Here is a 19,813-nt window from a genome sequence, read left to right as displayed (position 1 = left end):
TTCAGGCGTTTCAGGCTCGTTGTTTCAGGCATTTCAGGGTCGTTGTATCAGGTGTTACAAGGTCATTGCATTGCTTTAGGCTCAAATCAAGCCTTTCAGGCTCGTTGTATCTCTTTGAAGCTACTCGCTATTTAGAGCTTAGATGTAGTTTAAAGACACCAGCCAAAACATTATGGAAGATTTCAGACTCCTTGTATCAGGCATTTCACGGTCGTTGTATCAGGCGTTTCAGGCTTGTTGTTTTAGGTGTTTCAGGCGTTTTAGGCTCTTTGTATCAGGCAATTCAGTCTCTTTGTATCAGACTTTTCAAGATGATTGTATCAAGCATTTCAGGCTCATTACATCAGGCGTTTCAGACTCGTTGTATCAGGTGTTTCACGATCGCTGTATCAGGCATTTCAGGCTTGTTGTTTCAGATGTTTCAGGCTCATTGTATCAGGTGTTTCAGCCTCGTTGCGTCAGGCGTTTCAGGCTCATTGTATCAGGCATTTCAGGCTCATTGTATCAGGCATTTCAGGCTGGTTGTTTCAGGCGTTTCAGCCTCGTTGCATCAGGCGTTTCAGGCTCATTGTATCAGGCATTTCAGGCTCATTGTATCAGGCATTTCAGACTCATTGTAGCAGGCGTTTCAGGCTTATTGTTTCAGGCTTTTCAGGCTTCTTTCAGGCGTTTCAAGCTCGTTGTATCAGACGTTTCAGGGTCGTTGTATCAGGTGTTTCAAGCCCGTTGTATCAGGCATTTCAGGCTCTTTGTATCAGACGATTTAGGCTCTTTGTATCAGGCGTTTCACGGTCATTTTATCAGGTGTTTCAAGATCATTATATCAGGTTTTTCATGGTCATTATATCAGGTGTTTCAGACTCATTGTATCAGGCGTTTCATGGTCGTTGTATCAGGTGTTTCAGGCTTATTGTTTCAGCCTTTTAAGGCTTGTTGTCTCAGGCATTTCAGGCTCCTTGTATCAGGCGTTGCAGCCTTGTTGCTTCAGGCATTTCTGGCTCATTATGTCAGACATTTCAAGCTTATTGTTTCAGGCGTTTCAGCCTTGTTGTGTCAGGCGTTTTAGGCTCGTTGTATCATGCGTTTCCATTTAGTTGTTTCAGGCATTTCAGACTCATTGTATCAGGCATTTCAGTGTCATTTTATCAGGCTTTTCGGGCTTATTCTTTCAGGCTTTTCAGGCTTGTTATTTCAGGTGATTCAGGGTCATTGTATCCATCATTTCAGACTCATATTAGGTGTTACCTGTTGTGAATTCCGTTCTTGGGCTCCATCCTGTGGTCATGAATGGTATTTTTGGGAGTTCTGCTCTTGGGCTCCCTCTGGTGGTTTCAAGTGGAACTTAGCAGCTGCTTTTACTAATCGGTGCCCTGGCCTTGTTATTTAACTGGGCTTTAGGCTGTAGTTGATGCCAGCTGTCAATGTTTCTTCCTGTGGATTCAGTCCTTTCCTGGAAGTTCTCTGTTGGCCAGTCCATTTCAGCTTAAGATAAGTTCTGCTAGTTTTTGGGTGTTTCCCTGCTTATGACCTTCTGTTCAGTTTAAGTTATTTCTCTTTTGTCCAGCTTGTCATTATGAATTATTCCGGCTAGTTGGAAGCTCTGGGGTCGCAGATTTGCTCCTCCACACCGTGAGTCGGTGTGGAGGTTATTTTTTGTAAACTCTGCGTGGACTTTTAGTTTTTATACTGACCGCACAGTAGCCTTTTGTATCTCTGTCTATTTAGATAGTTTTGGCCTCCTTTGCTAAATCTAGTTTCATTTCTGAGTTTGTCATTTCCCTCTCCACTCACCGTCAATATTTGTGGGGGGCTATCTTTCCTTTGGGGGTTTCTCTGAGGCGAGATAGTTTTCCGTTTCCATCTTCAGGGGTAGCTAGTTCTTAGGCTGTGAAGAGGCGTCTAGGCAGAGATAGGCACGCTCTACGGCTATTTCTAGTGTTGGTGTTAGGAGTAGGGATTGCGGTCAGTAAAGCTACCACCTTCCCAGAGCTAGTACTTTATTTGTTTTACCCACCAGGTCATTTCAGTTCTGCTCCGTAATCACTAGGTCATAACAGTGATTACTGTCGGTGGAGCTGCCACCTCCGCTGAGCTTGTCCATGATTGGTCTTACCCACCAGGTCATCTCAGTACTGCTCCGTAACCACCAGGCCATAACAGTTACCAGACTCGTTGTATCAGGCGTTTCAGACTTGTATTAGACGTTTCAGGGTCTTTGTGTCAGGCGTTTCAGACTCATTATATCAGGTGTTTCAGGCTTATTGTTTCAGGTTCGTTGTTTCAGGGTTGTTGTACCATGTGTTTCAGGGTCGTATCAGGCGTTTCAGGCTTGTTGTTTCAGGCTTTTCAGGCTTGTTGTTTCAGACTTTTCAGGCTCCTTTTATCAGGCATTTCAGCCTTGTTGTATCAGGCATTTCAGACTCATTGTATCAGGCTTATTAGGCTTGTTCTATCAGGCATTTCAGGGTCGCTTTATCAGGCGTTTCAGGCTCGTTGTATCAGACATTTCAGGCTCGTTGTATCAGGCGATTCAGACTCGTTGTATCAGGCGATTCAGAATCATTGTATCAGGCATTTCAGGTTTATTGTTTCAGACTTTTCAGGCTTGTTGTTTCAGGCGTTTCAAGCTCATTGTATCAGGCATTTCAGGCTGGTATCGGGCTGTTTCAGGCTTTTCAGGCTTGCTGTTTCAGGCGTTTCCATCTCATTGTGTCAGGCGTTTTAGGCTTGTTGTATCATGCATTTCTATCTCGTTGTTTCAGGCATTTCAGACTCATTGTATCAGGCATTTCAGGCTTATTATTTCAGGTTTTTCAGGCTTGCTGTTTCAGGTAATTCAGGATCATTGTATTAGGAGTTTCAAGCTCCTTCTATCAGGCATTTCAGACTCTTTGTATGAGGCATTTCAGACTCGTTGTATCAGGCGTTTCAGGCTTATTGTTTCAGGTTCGTTGTTTCAGGGTTGTTGCACCATTCATTTCAGGGTCGTTGTATCAGGTGTTTCAGGCTTTTCAAGCTTGTTGTTTCAGGATTTTCAGGCTTGTTGTTTCAGAGTTTTCAGGCTGCTTGTATCAGGCGTTTCAGCCTTGTTGTAACAGATATTTCAGACTCATTGTATCAGGCGTTTTAGGCTCATTGTATCAGGCATTTCAGGCTCTTTGTATCAGACGTTTCAGGCTCGTATCAGGCGTTTCAGACTCAATGTTTCAGATTCGTTGTTTCAGGCTTATTGTTTCAGGTGTTTCAAGCTCGTTGTATCAGGCATTTCAAGGTCATTGTATCAGGCATTTCAAACTCGTTGTGTCAGTCGTTTCAGGCTTGTTGTATCAGGTGATTCAAGCTCTTTGTATCAGGCGTTTCAGGGTCATTTTATCAGGTGTTTCAAGATCATTATATCAGGCATTTCAAGCTTATTGTTTCAGGTTTGTTGTTTCAGGCATTTCAGGCTTGTTTTTCCAAGCGTTTCAGACTTGTTTTTTTTCGGGAGTTTCAGGCTCATTGTGTCAGGCAATCCAGGCTCATTGTTTCATGCACTTCAGGCTCGTTGTATACGATGGCTATCTCTTGGAAGCTGCTCACTATTTGTAGTTTAGATGCAGTTAAAATACACCGGCAGCTGAGCCTCCGCACAAATGACGGTAAAGCATCATAGAAGATTTCAGACTCATTGTATCAGGCATTTCACTGCCATTGTATCAGGCATTTCAGGCTCGTTGTATCACACGTTTCAGTCTCATTGTTTTAGGCATTTCGGGCTTGTTGTTTCAGGCATTTCAGGCTCATTTCATGCACTTAAGGCTCGAATCAAGTGGCTATCTCTTGGAAGCTGCTCGCTATTTAAAGTTTAGATACTGTTAAAAGACACCGTCAGTGTAGCCACCGCACAAATGGCGAAAAACATCATGGAAGATTTCAGACCCCTTGTATCTAGCATTTCAAGGTCATTGTATCAGGTGTTTCTCGGTTATTGTTTCAGTCGTTTCAGGCTTGTTGTGTCAAGGTATTTCAGGTTTTTTTTGTCAGGCAATTCAGGCTCATTGTATCAGGCGTTTCATGGTTGTTGTTTCAGGCGTTTCAGACATGTTGTTTCAGGTGTTTCAAGTTCGTTGCTTCAGGCATTTCAGGCTCGTATCAAGCTTTTCAGGCTCTTTGTATCAGTTGTTTCAGGGTTGTTGCATCAGACATTTCAGGTTAGTTGTTTTCAGGTGTTTCAGGGTTGTTATTTCAGGCATTTCACGCTCATTGTATCAAGCGTTTCAGGGTCGTTGTTTTAGGCGTTTAAGGCTCGTTGTATCCGGCATTTCAGGGTCCTTGCTTCAGGCGTTTCAGGCTCTTTGTATTAGGTGATTCAGGCTCATTGTATCAAGCGTTTCACGGTTGTTGTTTCAGGCATTTCAGACTTGTTGTTTCAGGTGTTTCAGGCTCATTGTATCAGGCATTTCAGGGTCGTTGTATCAGGCGTTTCAGGCTCATTGTATCAGGTGATTCACAGTTGTTGTTTCAGGCATTTCAGACTTGTTGTTTCAGGAGTTTCAGGGTTGTTGTATTAGGTGTTTCATGCTCATTGTATCAAGCATTTCAAGGTTGTTGTATCAGGCGTTTCAGGCTCTTTGTATCAGGCGATTCAGGCTCATTGTATTAGGCATTTCACGGTTGTTGTTTCAGGCGTTTCAGGCTTGTTCTATCACACGTTTCAGGCTTTTCATATCAGGTGCCTATCTCTTGGAATCTGGTCACTATTTATAGTTTAGATGCAGTGAAAAGACACCGGTAGCGGAGCCACAGCACAAATGACAGAAAAGCGCTGTCACGGATCCCAACGTGCTCCCACCAATTTGTCACGTACCCACTTCTCAGCACGCGACTTGGGGTTGCGCCTGCAAGGGTTAATCTATTTCCCCTCTCTCAGTCCAGCATTCAACCTCTGTGGGAGCATGAATCACACAATGACCCAGGCCACACACTCGCTCATACACGCTGCCACCACTCACCGAACACACAGGCGATGAGTCCCGGAAATATTACTACTACTGTCTGCCAATCATAAGGATCAAACACTCAAGGCTATGGATTCTTTAGAACATACAAGGTTCAACTTCTTAAAGTTTTATGCTTTAATACATAAAGGTACAGTGCCTACAATAAAGAAAAAGGTATAAAAATATGGTAATAAAAAGACATACAAATATGCAAAACAATTATAAAATAAACAGGAGATAACTTACAGAAATAGCTTACTTTGTAGTCTGCTTCTGTTCCCTGAGGAGGGGGGTCAATATGGACTGGAACACATCAGCTTGGCGGCCCCTCAATCTGTGAACAACTTTGTACGTATACAAGCCTAATTTATAGAGTTACTCTGGAGGTCAAATTTCTAGACCAGCCTCTCAGGTTAATATTATAATTGCTTGTTTTTGATTGGGCCACGGCTGCTCCCCCAATGAATATATTATTTTCCTCTGAACACTCTTTGCCTAAAGGTTCTCACAGATAGATAGTGTCAGGCTGTAATTGACATCTCCCTTCAAAAGAGCTAAAAGGTGTGAAATGTTTCCCCTTCTTCCTGGTTCCCAGCCAGACCCCCTGTCAAGATTAGAGACAATAGACTGCCTTCCCAAGATGCATATGTTGTGACCTTTGTCAGGCCTGCAGCTTCAGGGCAGATGTTAAACTACTGCTGGTTACACATATAAACCTATACATATTTCCCTACACACATACAGTATATACCTATGCATATATCACTACAAACGTCATGAAAGATTTCAGACTCATTGTATCAGGCGTTTCAGGCTCATTGTATCACACGTTTCAGGCATTTCAGGTTCGCTGTTTCAGGCTTTTCAGACTTGTTGTTTCAGGCATTTCAGGCTCCTTGTATGAGTCGTTTCTGCCTAGTTGCTTCAGGCATTTCAGGCTCGTTGTATCAGGTGGCTATCTCTTGGAAGCTGCTCGCTATTTAGAGTTTAGATGCAGTGAAAAGACATTGGCAGCGGAGCCACTGCACAAGTGACAGAACAACATCATGGAAGATTTCAGATTCATTGAATCAGGCATTTCAGGCTCATTGTATCACACGTTTCAGGCTCGTTGTTTGAGGCGTTTCAGGCTGGCTATTTCAGGCTTTTCAGGCTTGTTGTTCCAGGCATTTCAGGTTTCTTGTATCAGTCGTTTCAGCTTAGTTGTTTCAGGCATTTCAGGCTCTTTAGAGTTTAGATGCAGTTAAAAGACACCGGCAGCGGAGCCACTGCACAAATGACAGAAAAACATAATGGAAGATTCTTCAGAAAAAAAAACATCAGCGTCTTTACCTTGGAAATCTCATCAGGTCCACGGGTGTGTGAAAGACGTGAGCACATGTCACAAATAATTAAGGGATTTGTGTCAGTTCTGGTTCTGCTGGAATTTAAATCTAGTTTTCCCTTTGGTCCAGCAAGAGCTAATGTGTGTCTCTATATTTTCAGCAAAATCAGCATATATAGATGTTGACTTTAGAATTTATGTGTTTTTCTGTTTGGTCCAAAAAACACAGACTTTTGTTTGTATAAGCCTGTAATACTGACTAAGTTGACTTTGATGTAACATAATGTGCTCTTATCCTAGACAACTAGAGATAAAGGGTCATGGAACAATGATGTTTGCTGATATGTTGTTTACACATTGTCCAGGCCAGCTAGTTTGTTGACTTGCAAAACAGAGGAGGAAAAAGTATGTAAATAAGATTACATAATTAAACAATGGGAGTTGATGTCATCACCATTCTTCCTCTTTACCTATGAATTCTGACTTGAAGGACATTGGTTAACTATAAAAAGATAATAGACGTTCATAGATTCAGCCAATACCTCCAGACACCCAAAAGATCCAGGGATACAAAGCACCAGAGGTGAAAGGAGAATGGGCATTCGGTGGGATGATCCCTGGTCCATGCAGCTTTGGTTAGCGTGCCAAGGCACCCGATGACCCCCCATGTCTCCACAACATATATGCAAGATTGTCCCACCTGATGCCATCCCTGTGTATGACATGTATGTGTGACTATCCCACCTGATAACGTCTATGTGTATGACATGTATGCGTGACTATCCCACCCGATAATGTCCATGTGTATGACATACAGTACAGACCTAAAGTTAGACACACCTTCTCATTTAAAGATTTTTCTGTATTTTCATGACTATGAAAATTGTAAATTCACCCTGAAAGCATCAAAACTATGAATTAACACATGTGGAATTATATACTTAACAAAAAAGTGTGAAGCAACTGAAATTGTGTCTTATATTCTAGGTTCTTCAAAGTAGCCATCTTTAGCTTTGATGACTTCTTTGCACACTCTTGGCATTCTCTTGATGAGCTTCAAGAGGTAGTCACCGGGAATGGTCTTCCAACAATCTTGAAGGAGTTCCCAGAGATGCTTAGCACTTGTTGGCCCTTTTGCCTTCACTCTGCGGTCCAGCTCACCCCAAACCATCTCGATTGGGTTCCGGTCTGGTGACTGTGGAGGCCAGGTCATCTGGCGTAGCACCCCATCACTCTCCTTCTTGGTCAAATAGCCCTTACACAGCTTGGATGTGTGTTTGGGGTCATTGTCCTGTTGAACAATAAATTATTGTCCAACTAAACGCAAACCGGATGGAATAGCATGCCGCTGCAAGATGCTGTGGTAGCCATGCTGGTTCAGTGTGCCTTCAATTTTGAATAAATCCCCAACAGTGTCACCAGCAAAGCACCCCCACACCATCACACCTCCTCCTCCTTGCTTCACGGTGGGAACTAGGCATGTAGAGTCCATCCGTTCACCTTTTCTGCGTCGCACAAAGACACGGTGGTTGGAGCCAAAGATCTCAAATTTGGACTCATCAGACCAAAGCACAGATTTCCACTGGTCTAATGTCCATTCCTTGTGTTCTTTAGCCCAAACAAGTCTCTTCTGCTTGTTGCCTGTCCTTAGTAGTGATTTCCTAGCAGCTATTTTACCATGAAGGCCTGCTGCACAGAGTCTCCTCTTAACAGTTGTTGTAGAGATGTGTCTGCTGCTAGAACTCTGTGTGGCATTGACCTGGTCTCTAATCTGAGTTGCTGGTAACCTGCGATTTCTGAGGCTGGTGACTCAGATAAACTTATCCTCAGAAGCAGAGGTGACTCTTGGTCTTCCTTTCCTGGGGTGGTCCTCATGTGGCCCAGTTTCTTTGTAGCGCTTGATGGTTTTTGCCACTGCACTTGGGGACACTTTCAAAGTTTTACCAATTTTTCGGACTGACTGACCTTCATTTCTTAAAGTAATGATGGCCACTAATTTTTCTTTACTTAGCTTCTTTTTTCTTGCCATAATACAAATTCTAACAGTCTATTCAGTAGGACTATCAGCTGTGTATCCACCAGACTTCTGTACAACACAACTGATGGTCCCAACCCCATTTATAAGGCAAGAAATCCCACTTATTAAACCTGACAGGGCACACCTGTGAAGTGAAAACCATTTCTGGTGACTACCTCTTGAAGCTCATCAAGAGAATGCCAAGAGTGTGCAAAGCAGTCATCAAAGCAAAAGGTGGCTACTTTGAAAAACCTAGAATAGAAGATATAATTTCAGTTGTTTCACACTTTTTTGTTAAGTATATAATTCCACATGTGTTAATTCATAGTTTTGATGCCTTCAGTGTGAATGTACAATTTTCATAGTCATGAAAATACAGAAAAATCTTTAAATGAGAAGGTGTGTCCAAAATTTTGGTCTGTACTGTATATGCGTGACTATCCCACCTGATAATGTCCATGTGTATGACATGTATGCGTGACTATCCCACCTGATAACGTCCATGTGTATGATATGTATGTGGATTATCTTAACCCTCTGACGTCCCTGTGTATGACGTGTGTTGGATTATCCTACCCTATGACGTCCTTGTGAATGACATGTACGCGGGATTATCACACCTGATAACCATTTAATACTATTTCTCAGGCCGCAGTACTATAAAGTCATAGATGAATGTGTCGGACAAATCGTGTTACAATGTGGCGGAATGGATCCCGACTTCAAATACAAGGGACGTCTGGACGTGGATTTCACTCATCTCGTAGGTGAGAACGATGTCTGATATTAGCGGATTCTCTGCCGGTGCCAGCAGAGGACGGGCGCTGTTTGTGGCAGCCTGTGCTCAGCAAACATCAGCCTGTGAATCAATTCCTGCAGTAAAAATGGATGAGTATAAAATTCACTTCTGAGGTAGTATTATACAGTTGTAACTAGAAGTTTCCATCCACTATATATGAAGACACATCTTCAGGTTTTTCTCAATATCTGACATTAAATCAGAATAAACCTTTCCCGTTTTACGTCAATTAGGATTGCCATAATTATTAATATTTGCCAAATTCCAGAATAACGAGAGAGAGAGAATATTTGAAGGCATTTTATTATTTACTGCCATTTATTTACCATATGATGATGTTGTGTGTTTAAAAGCTTCTGATAGGTTTTTTGGCAACATCTGAGTTTATTAGAGACACACCTGTGGATGTATTTTAATGCACACCTGAAACACATTACTTATTTGTGTAGCATCATGGGAAAGTCTAAAGAAATCAGCCAAGATATCAGGAAGATAATTGTGGACTTGCACAAGTCTGATTCATCATTGGGTTCAATTTCAAGATACCTGAAGGTGCCTCGTTCATCTGTACAAACAATTATATGCAAGTACAAACAAGATGGGCATGTCTATCCATCATACCGCTCAGGAAGGAGACGGGTTCTGTGTCCCAGAGATGAACGTGCTTTGGTCCGAGTTGTGCATGTCAACCCAAGGACAAAAGCAAAAGACCTTGTGAAGATGATGGCCAAAGCTGGTAAGATTGTGTCAATATCCACAGTGAAACGAGTACTGTATCAACATGGGCTGAAAGGCCACTCTGCCAGGAAGAAGCCATTATTCCAGAAAAAAAAGCCAGATTGTTTGCAATTGCACACAGGAACACAGACCTTAATTTTTGGAGACATTTCCTGTGGTCTGATGAAACTAAAATTTAACTTTTTGGGCATAATGATTATCATTACATTTGGAGGAAAAAGGGAGAAGCTTGGAAGCCTAAGAACACTATCCCAACAATGAAACATTGGCATCATGAGAAAAGAAGATTATGTGGCAATACTGAAGCAACATCTCAAGACATCAGTCAGGAAGTTCAAGCTTGTGGCAGAAATGGATCTTCCAAATGGACAACGACCCGAAGCATACTGCCAAAATGGTGAAACGTGGCTTAAAGGGAAGGTGCCATAAAAAAAATTTTTTTACAGCAATTGTAAAAATGTAAAGAATTAATGTTTAAATTTTCTTAAAAAATATTTTCATTTGTTTATAATTTAGTAAAATATGAAAAATAATTTGAAAAGTTTTGGAATTTCCACTTTTAAACACTAGGGGGAGCAGCTGCTGAAATTTCAGAAAAACCTAGTGTACAACTAGCTCACATTACTGCACTGCAGTAATTATGGGCGGAGTCTGCTGACGTGTGTGATGTCTCCTCTCCTCCCCTTCTGGGTGTCTGCTAAGGGATAAGAGGATGATATTCAGGAACCCAGTGAGCAGCCATTTTGTTGGTGACTGCAGAGTAAGGCTGCCGTCACACTAGCAGTATTTGGTCAGTATTTTACCTCAGTATTTGTAAGCCAAAACCAGGAGTGGAACAAATAGAGGAAAAGTATAATAGAAACATATGCACCACTTCTGCAGTTATCACCCACTCCTGGTTTTTGCTTACAAATACTGAGGTAAAATACTGACCAAATACTGCTAGTGTGATGGCAGCCTTATACTGACAAGTAGATAGTCACCGAGGATGGCAGGCAGCAAGGATTCTGGGAGATATGTGGTGGAGGGAGCAGGGTGACAGCAGCACAGACTATTTCAGGAGAGCAGTGTGCTGGTCTATGGGGGGCACCATGTTCAGTGCGCGGAGCAGCCAGGGATTGTACATAGAGCGCTGTCTTTTATACACATGGATGGACCGTCTGCTCCACAGAAATCCAGGAAACATTTCTGTGGATTGATGGCCTGTTCTGATCCAGACTTTGCATGCAGACCCCATTCCCCTCCTCAGATCCTGTCTTCTCCATCCTGTCCTGGCGATGTGTGAAAGTGAGACGTCAGGCGAAGTACGGGGTGACGCTGGGAAGGAAATGTAGCCATATAGTAACGATAAAAATGAGACCCCTCTCTTCAGCTGCCTCACTAGCCCTGACTGCACCTAACTGAAGGTCATGCTGCCCCCTCTATTACCCCAGACCCACGTGCAGGTGCTCAGCCAGAACCACCATAGAACGGGTCCGCTTTCTGAAGATAATACTGCCATAGTGTTCTCACATAATGCCACCATATAGATCACACATAATACCGCCATATACATCACACACAATACTATCAAATAGATCACACAATACTGTCATACAGTTCTCACATACCACCATATAGATCACAAATAATACCGCCATATAATTCTCACCTAGTACTTCCACATAGATCACACATAATCCCACAATATAGTTCTCATATACCACCGTCATATAGTTTTTACATCATTCCACAACACTGAGCAAACATAATATTGCCATATAGATCACATATAATACCGTCACATAGATCACACAATACTTGGCGGCATAATGTGTGATATTATATATATATTATAATATCCCGGCATAATGTGTGGTCTTTATGGGAGTATATGTGATATATATATATATCGGCATTATACGTGATCCATGTGGTATTGTGCTGCTCTAGGGACGAGGTGAGAGACGTATGGTGGAAGGAGCAGGGTGACAGGAGCACAGTATTTCAGGACAGCAGTGTACTGGTCTGTGGGTGGGAGGGTGTGCTCACACTCACACGCTCGCAACTGTATACTTATAGCCTTTACTGGCTATTAAAATGGGGGACACCCCCCAAAAAAAGACGTGGGGCCCCCTTATAATTAATAACCATGAAATATTATGCAGACAGCTGCGGGCTGACATTAATAGCCTAGGAAGGGGCCATGGATACTGTCCCCCCCCCCAGGCTAAAAACATCAGCTCTCAGCCGCCTTTTACATGCGCCTTTTCTGGCGCTTTGCCTGGCAATTTCCACTTACCCTGTAGCGGTAGCAAGTGGGGTTCATATTTGTGGGGTTAATGTCACCTCCATATTGTCCGGTGACATCAAGCCTACGGCTTAGTAATGGAGAGGCGTCTATAAGGCACCCATCCATTACTAATCCTGTTATGATTTTCCCAATGGCAGGGAAATCAAAAATAACAAACGGACTAGCTCTCGGGTGATGGAAACTAAAGTGACCGTGACCTGAACCTGACACAACACTGGAAGTAGCCGGGGAGTGTTTCCTACGATGCCCTAGACACCACGCGCCAGCCGGAGATCTAACTACCCCTATCAGAGGAATATACAGGCCTGCCTTACCTCCAGAGATGAACCCCAAAAGGAGATAGCAGGCCCCCACAAATATTGACGGTGAGTCAAGAGGAAAAGACATACGTAGGATGAACAGCAGATTTAGCACAGTGAGGTCCGCTTACTAGATAGCAGAAGTACAGGAAAGAGTTACTTCACGGTCAACTTCAAAACACTACTCAAAAACACCATCCTGAAATTACTTTAAAACTCCAGTGACAACTCATGCCACTGGAGTGGCAATTTCAGTCCACGAGAGCTTCCAGCTGCAGAGAGTCACATTGCAGATAGCTGGACAAAAAATAGCATTAACTAGGAACAAAATTCAACTTAGCTGAACTGGAACTTGAGGCAGGAGAATGCAACAGAATGCTACTGATACATTGTTGGCCGGCATCGGACCAGCAGCCAAGCAGCCTTAAATAGGAAACTCCCCTAATGGGTGTCAACAGGTGATCAAGGATAGAAGAAGGCAAATAAGTGGCAATACCATAAAACACCACCGGGGGAGCCCACAAACAGAATTCACAACAGTACCCCCCCCTTAAGGAGGGGGCACCGAACCATCACCAGAACCACCAGGGCGATCTGGATGAGCACTATGGAATGCACGAACCAAATCAGGAGCATGAACATCAGATGCTGTCACCCAAGAATTATCCTCCTGACCATAGCCTTTCCACTTAACCAGATACTGAAGTTTCCGTCTGGAAACACGGGAGTCCAAGATCTTTTCTACCACATACTCCAACTCACCCTCAACCAGCACAGGAGCAGGAGGATCAGCAGACGGAACAACCGGCACCTCATACCTCCGCAATAATGACCGATGAAAAACATTATGAATAGTAAAAGATGCTGGGAGGTCCAAACGAAAGGACACAGGATTGAGAACCTCCAGAATCCTATAAGGGCCGATAAACCGAGGCTTAAACTTAGGAGACGAGACCTTCATAGGAACAAATCGAGAAGACAACCAAACCAGGTCCCCAACACAAAGACGAGGACCGACACGCCGATGACGATTAGTGAACTGTTGAGTCTTCTCCTGGGACAACTTCAGATTGTCCACAACCTGTCCCCAAATCTGATGCATTCTATCAACCACAGCATCTACTCCAGGACAATCCGAAGATTCCAATTGACCGGACGAAAAGCGAGGGTGAAACCCTGAATTACAAAAAAATGGAGAAACCAAAGTGGCAGAACTGGCCCGATTGTTAAGGGCAAACTCTGCCAATGGCAAAAAATCAAGCCAATCGTCCTGATCAGCGGACACAAAACACCTCAAGTAAGTCTCCAAGGTCTGATTAGTACGCTCAGTCTGGCCATTAGTCTGAGGATGGAATGCAGATGAAAACGACAAGTCGATGCCCATCCTGGCACAGAACGCCCGCCAAAATCTAGACACAAACTGAGTACCCCTGTCAGAAACTATATTCTCAGGAATACCATGCAAACGCACAACATTCTGAAAAAATAGAGGGACCAGCTCAGAGGAGGAGGGCAATTTGGGCAAAGTGTTGTGAATTTGGATTCTGGGCTCCCCCGGTGGCCGCTTGTGGAATTGGACTTGTCATCCTCTTTCCTGTTTCACCTGATTCCATCAGTAGTGGGTGTCGCTATTTAAGCTCATTTCTCTGGTGGTTTCTTGCCGGTCAACAATGTTATCTGATGCCTCTCAGTGCTTGTTCCTGCTTCTAGACAACTACTAGATAAGTTGGACTTTTGTCCATGTTTTGTTTTGCCTATTTGTTCCAGTTCACAGCTGAAGTTTTGTTACTGTGTCTGGAAAGCTCTCGTTGATCAGGGATTGCTACTCTGGCGTTATGAGTTAATGCCAGAGTTTAAGGTAATCTCTGGATGGTGTTTTGTTAGTGTTTTTCTGCTGACCATGAAAGTATACTATCTGTCTTCTGCTATCTAGTAAGCGGACCTCAAATTTGCTAAGACTATTTTCCTGCTGCGTTTGTTGTTTCATCTGAACTCACCGTCATTATATGTGGGGGGCTACTGTCTTCTTTGGAATATTTCTCTAGAGGTGAGCCAGGTCTTATATTTCCCTCTGCTAGCTATTTAGGTCTTAGGCCAGAGCTGGGCATCTAGCGATAAATAGGAAATGCTACCTGGCTATTTCTAGTTGCGCGGCAGGCTTAGTTCATGGTCAGTATAGTTCCATCTTCCGAGAGCTTGTCCCTCTATAGGCTTGCTATGATCTCTGCCTGCAGAGATCATGACAGTTTGACCGGCCAATAAAGTGTTAAAGACCCAGGTTGAGAAAGGAGAGTTATAAGAAGTCTGCTGGAATTTTTTTTTTTTTTTTTTTTTTTTCCTCCAGTCTGCCTTGCTGCAGTCTTTTTTCTCTCTCTCCTCCTAATCTCTGTATGCTCTGTGTGCACCTGACAATAATGGATCTCCAGAGTGTAACTGCGGGTTTGAATAATCTCATCACGAAAGTACAAAATTTACAAGATTTTGTGGTACATGCTCCGGTATCTGAGCCGAGAATTCCTTTGCCGGAGTTCTTCACAGGGAATAGAGCTAGCTTCCAGAATTTCCGAAATAATTGTAAGCTTTATTTGTCCCTGAAGTCTCGTTCAGCTGGAGACCCTGCTCAGCAGGTTAGGATTGTTATTTCCTTGCTCAGGGGTGACCCTCAAGATTGGGCCTTCTCATTGCCAGCAGGGGATCCTGCGTTACGCGATGTGGATGCGTTTTTTCTGGCCTTGGGCTTGCTTTATGAGGAACCTCATTTGGAACTTCAGGCAGAAAAAACTTTGATGGCACTATCTCAGGGGCAAGACGAAGCTGAAGTTTTCTGCCAAAAATTCCGTAAATGGTCTGTGCTTACTCAGTGGAATGAGTGCGCCTTGGCGGCAACTTTCAGAGAAGGTCTCTCTGATGCCGTTAAGGATGTTATGGTGGGGTTCCCTTTGCCTGCAGGTCTGAATGAGTCCATGACAATGGCTATTCAGATTGATAGGCGTCTGCGGGAGCGCAAACCGGTGCACCATCTGGCGGTGTCTATGGAAAAGACGCCAGAAAGTATGCAGTGTGATAGAATTCTGTCCAGGAGCGAGCGACAGAATTTTAGACGGAAGAATGGATTGTGTTTCTATTGTGGGGATGTAAGGGTATTCATGGGGACGTACCTTTGGTTTCTATTTCGTCGTCCATTCCCTCTGAAGTCCCTGAGTTCCTCTCTGATTATCAAGACGTCTTTGACGAACCCAAGCTTGGGTCGTTACCTCCGCACCGTGAGTGCGATTGTGCCATAGATTTGATACCGGGTTGTAAATATCCAAAGGGTCGTTTGTTTAATTTGTCTGTGCCGGAACATGCTGCTATGCGGGAATATATAAAGGAGTCTTTGGAAAAGGGACATATTCGTCCATCTTCTTCTCCCTTGGGAGCTGGGTTTTTCTTTGTCTCAAAAAAAGACGGCTCTTTGAGACCATGTATTGATTATCGGCTTCTGAATAAGATCACTGTTAAGTATCAATACCCATTGCCATTGCTTACTGATTTGTTTGCTCGTATAGAGGGTGCTAAGTGGTTCTCTAAAATTGATCTTCGTGGGGCGTATAATTTGGTGCGGATCAGGCAGGGGGATGAGTGGAAGACCGCATTTAATACGCCCGAGGGCCACTTTGAGTATTTGGTCATGCCTTTTGGTCTTTCTAATGCCCCTTCAGTTTTCCAGTCTTTTATGCATGATATTTTCCGCGATTTTCTGGATAAATTTATGATAATATATCTGGATGATATTCTGATTTTTTCTGATGACTGGGACTCTCATGTCCAGCAGGTCAGGAGAGTTTTTCAGGTTCTGCGGTCTAATTCTTTATGTGTGAAGGGGTCTAAGTGCGTTTTTGGGGTCCAGAAAATTTCCTTTTTGGGGTATATTTTTTCTCCCTCTTCCATTGAGATGGATCCCGTCAAGGTGCAAGCTATTTGTGACTGGACTCAGCCCTCCTCTCTTAAGGGTCTTCAGAGATTTTTGGGCTTTGCCAACTTTTACCGCCGATTTATTGCTGGTTTTTCGGATGTCGTTAAACCACTGACTGATTTGACCAGACAAGGCGCTGATGTTGCTAATTGGTCCCCTCATGCTGTAGAGGCCTTTCAGGAGCTTAAGCGCCGTTTTGCCTCTGCCCCTGTGTTGCGTCAGCCTGATGTGAATCTGCCTTTTCAGGTTGAGGTTGACGCTTCGGAGATCGGAGCTGGGGCGGTGTTGTCGCAGAAAGGTTCCGACTGCTCCGTCATTAGGCCTTGTGCCTTCTTTTCTCGCAAATTTTCGCCCGCAGAGCGGAATTATGATGTTGGGAATCGGGAGCTTTTGGCCATGAAGTGGGCGTTTGAGGAGTGGCGCCATTGGCTCGAGGGGGCTAGGCATCAGGTGGTGGTATTGACTGACCACAAAAATTTGATTTATCTTGAGACTGCCAGACGCCTGAATCCTAGACAGGCGCGCTGGTCTTTATTTTTTTCTCGCTTTAATTTTGTGGTGTCATACCTACCGGGTTCTAAGAATGTTAAGGCAGATGCCCTTTCTAGGAGTTTTGACCCGGACTCTCCTGGTAATTCTGAACCCACAGGTATCCTTAGGGAGGGAGTAATTTTGTCGGCCGTTTCTCCTGATCTGCGGCGGTCCTTGCAAGAGTTTCAGGCGGATAGACCGGATCGTTGTCCGCCTGATAGACTGTTTGTTCCGGATGATTGGACCAGCAGAGTCATCTCTGAGGTACATTCTTCTGCATTGGCAGGTCATCCCGGAATTTTTGGTACCAGGGATTTGGTGGCAAGATCCTTCTGGTGGCCTTCTCTGTCACGAGATGTGCGAGTCTTTGTGCAGTCATGTGACGTTTGTGCTCGGGTCAAGTCTTGTAGTTCTCGGGCTAGCGGACTGCTGTTGCCCTTGCCTATTCCTAAGAGGCCTTGGACACACATCTCGATGGATTTTATTTCAGATCTGCCTGTTTCCCAGAAGATGTCTGTCATCTGGGTGGTCTGTGACCGTTTCTCTAAAATGGTCCATTTGGTTCCTCTGCCCAAGTTGCCTTCTTCTTCTGAGTTGGTTCCTCTGTTTTTTCAGAATGTTGTCCGATTGCACGGTATTCCTGAGAATATTGTTTCTGACAGAGGTACCCAATTTGTGTCTAGATTTTGGCGGGCATTCTGTGCTAGGATGGGCATAGATTTGTCTTTTTCATCTGCTTTTCACCCTCAGACTAATGGCCAGACCGAGCGGACTAATCAGACCCTTGAGACATATCTGAGGTGTTTTGTCTCTGCTGACCAGGATGATTGGGTTGCTTTTTTGCCATTGGCAGAGTTCGCCCTCAATAATCGGGCCAGTTCTTCCACCTTGGTGTCCCCGTTTTTCTGTAATTCGGGGTTTCACCCTCGATTTTCCTCCGGTCAGGTGGAATCCTCGGATTGTCCTGGAGTGGATGCGGTGGTGGAGAGATTGCATCACATCTGGGGGCAGGTTATGGACAATTTGAAGTTGTCCCAGGAGAAGACTCAGCGTTTTGCCAACCGTCATCGTCGTGTTGGTTCTCGGCTTTGTGTTGGAGATTTAGTGTGGTTGTCTTCTCGTTTTGTCCCTATGAGGGTCTCTTCTCCTAAGTTTAAACCTCGGTTCATCGGCCCTTATAGAATATTGGAGATTCTTAATCCTGTTTCTTTCCGTTTGGACCTCCCTGCGTCCTTTTCCATTCATAACGTTTTTCATCGGTCGTTATTGCGCAGGTATGAGGTACCTGTTGTACCTTCAGTTGAGCCTCCTGCTCCGGTGTTGGTTGAGGGTGAGTTGGAGTACGTTGTGGAGAAAATTTTGGACTCTCGTGTTTCCAGACGGAAACTCCAGTATCTGGTCAACTGGAAGGGTTACGGCCAGGAGGATAATTCTTGGGTCAATGCATCTGATGTTCATGCTTCTGATCTTGTTCGTGCCTTCCATAGGGCTCATCCTGGTCGCCCTGGTGGATCTGGTGAGGGTTCGGTGCCCCCTCCTTGAGGGGGGGGTACTGTTGTGAATTTGGATTCTGGGCTCCCCCGGTGGCCGCTTGTGGAATTGGACTTGTCATCCTCTTTCCTGTTTCACCTGATTCCATCAGTAGTGGGTGTCGCTATTTAAGCTCATTTCTCTGGTGGTTTCTTGCCGGTCAACAATGTTATCTGATGCCTCTCAGTGCTTGTTCCTGCTTCTAGACAACTACTAGATAAGTTGGACTTTTGTCCATGTTTTGTTTTGCCTATTTGTTCCAGTTCACAGCTGAAGTTTTGTTACTGTGTCTGGAAAGCTCTCGTTGATCAGGGATTGCTACTCTGGCGTTATGAGTTAATGCCAGAGTTTAAGGTAATCTCTGGATGGTGTTTTGTTAGTGTTTTTCTGCTGACCATGAAAGTATACTATCTGTCTTCTGCTATCTAGTAAGCGGACCTCAAATTTGCTAAGACTATTTTCCTGCTGCGTTTGTTGTTTCATCTGAACTCACCGTCATTATATGTGGGGGGCTACTGTCTTCTTTGGAATATTTCTCTAGAGGTGAGCCAGGTCTTATATTTCCCTCTGCTAGCTATTTAGGTCTTAGGCCAGAGCTGGGCATCTAGCGATAAATAGGAAATGCTACCTGGCTATTTCTAGTTGCGCGGCAGGCTTAGTTCATGGTCAGTATAGTTCCATCTTCCGAGAGCTTGTCCCTCTATAGGCTTGCTATGATCTCTGCCTGCAGAGATCATGACAGCAAAGGTACCAAGTGAACCATCTTGGAAAAACGGTCACACACCACCCAGATGACGGACATCCTACGAGAAACAGGAAGGTCAGAAATAAAGTCCATAGAGATGTGCGTCCAAGGCCTCTTAGGAATAGGCAAGGGCAACAACAACCCGCTGGCCCGGGAACAGCAGGGCTTAGCCCGAGCGCAAACATCACAAGACTGCACAAAAATACGTACATCTCGAGACAAGGAAGGCCACCAGAAGGACCTAGACACCAGATCCCTGGTGCCAAAAATTCCAGGATGACCTGCCAACGCGGAAGAGTGAACCTCCGAAATAACTCTACTGGTCCAGTCATCAGGGACAAACAGTCTACCAGGCGGACAGCGATCAGGCCTATCCACCTGAAACTCCTGCAAAGAGCGCCGCAGGTCTGGGGAGACAGCTGACAATATCACCCCATCCTTCAGGATGCCAGTAGGTTCGGAATCACCAGGCGAGTCAGGCTCAAAACTCCTAGAGAGGGCATCCGCCCTCACATTCTTAGACCCAGGCAGATATGAGACCACAAAGTTAAATCGAGAGAAAAACAACGACCAGCGCGCCTGTCTAGGATTCAGACGCCTGGC

General features: G+C 44.3%; 1 protein-coding gene across 3 annotated transcripts in view; it reads left to right on the top strand.

Annotated features, from left to right (window-relative positions):
• The window catches only part of DIAPH2 (diaphanous related formin 2), a 1,729,654-nt gene that overhangs the window by 431,634 nt on the left and 1,278,207 nt on the right, over positions 1–19,813 (top strand). For all 3 annotated transcript variants that reach the window (XM_077286525.1, XM_077286526.1, XM_077286527.1), the window contains exon 14: positions 8,969–9,087. In XM_077286525.1, the coding sequence (XP_077142640.1) occupies positions 8,969–9,087 (119 nt within the window). The remainder of the gene's footprint in view (positions 1–8,968; positions 9,088–19,813) is intronic.

Source organism: Ranitomeya variabilis, chromosome 2 (genome assembly GCF_051348905.1).
Source record: "Ranitomeya variabilis isolate aRanVar5 chromosome 2, aRanVar5.hap1, whole genome shotgun sequence".
Lineage (NCBI taxonomy): Eukaryota > Metazoa > Chordata > Amphibia > Anura > Dendrobatidae > Ranitomeya > Ranitomeya variabilis.
Note: the sequence above shows the minus strand (reverse complement) of the source record. Positions and strands in the feature narration are given on the sequence as shown.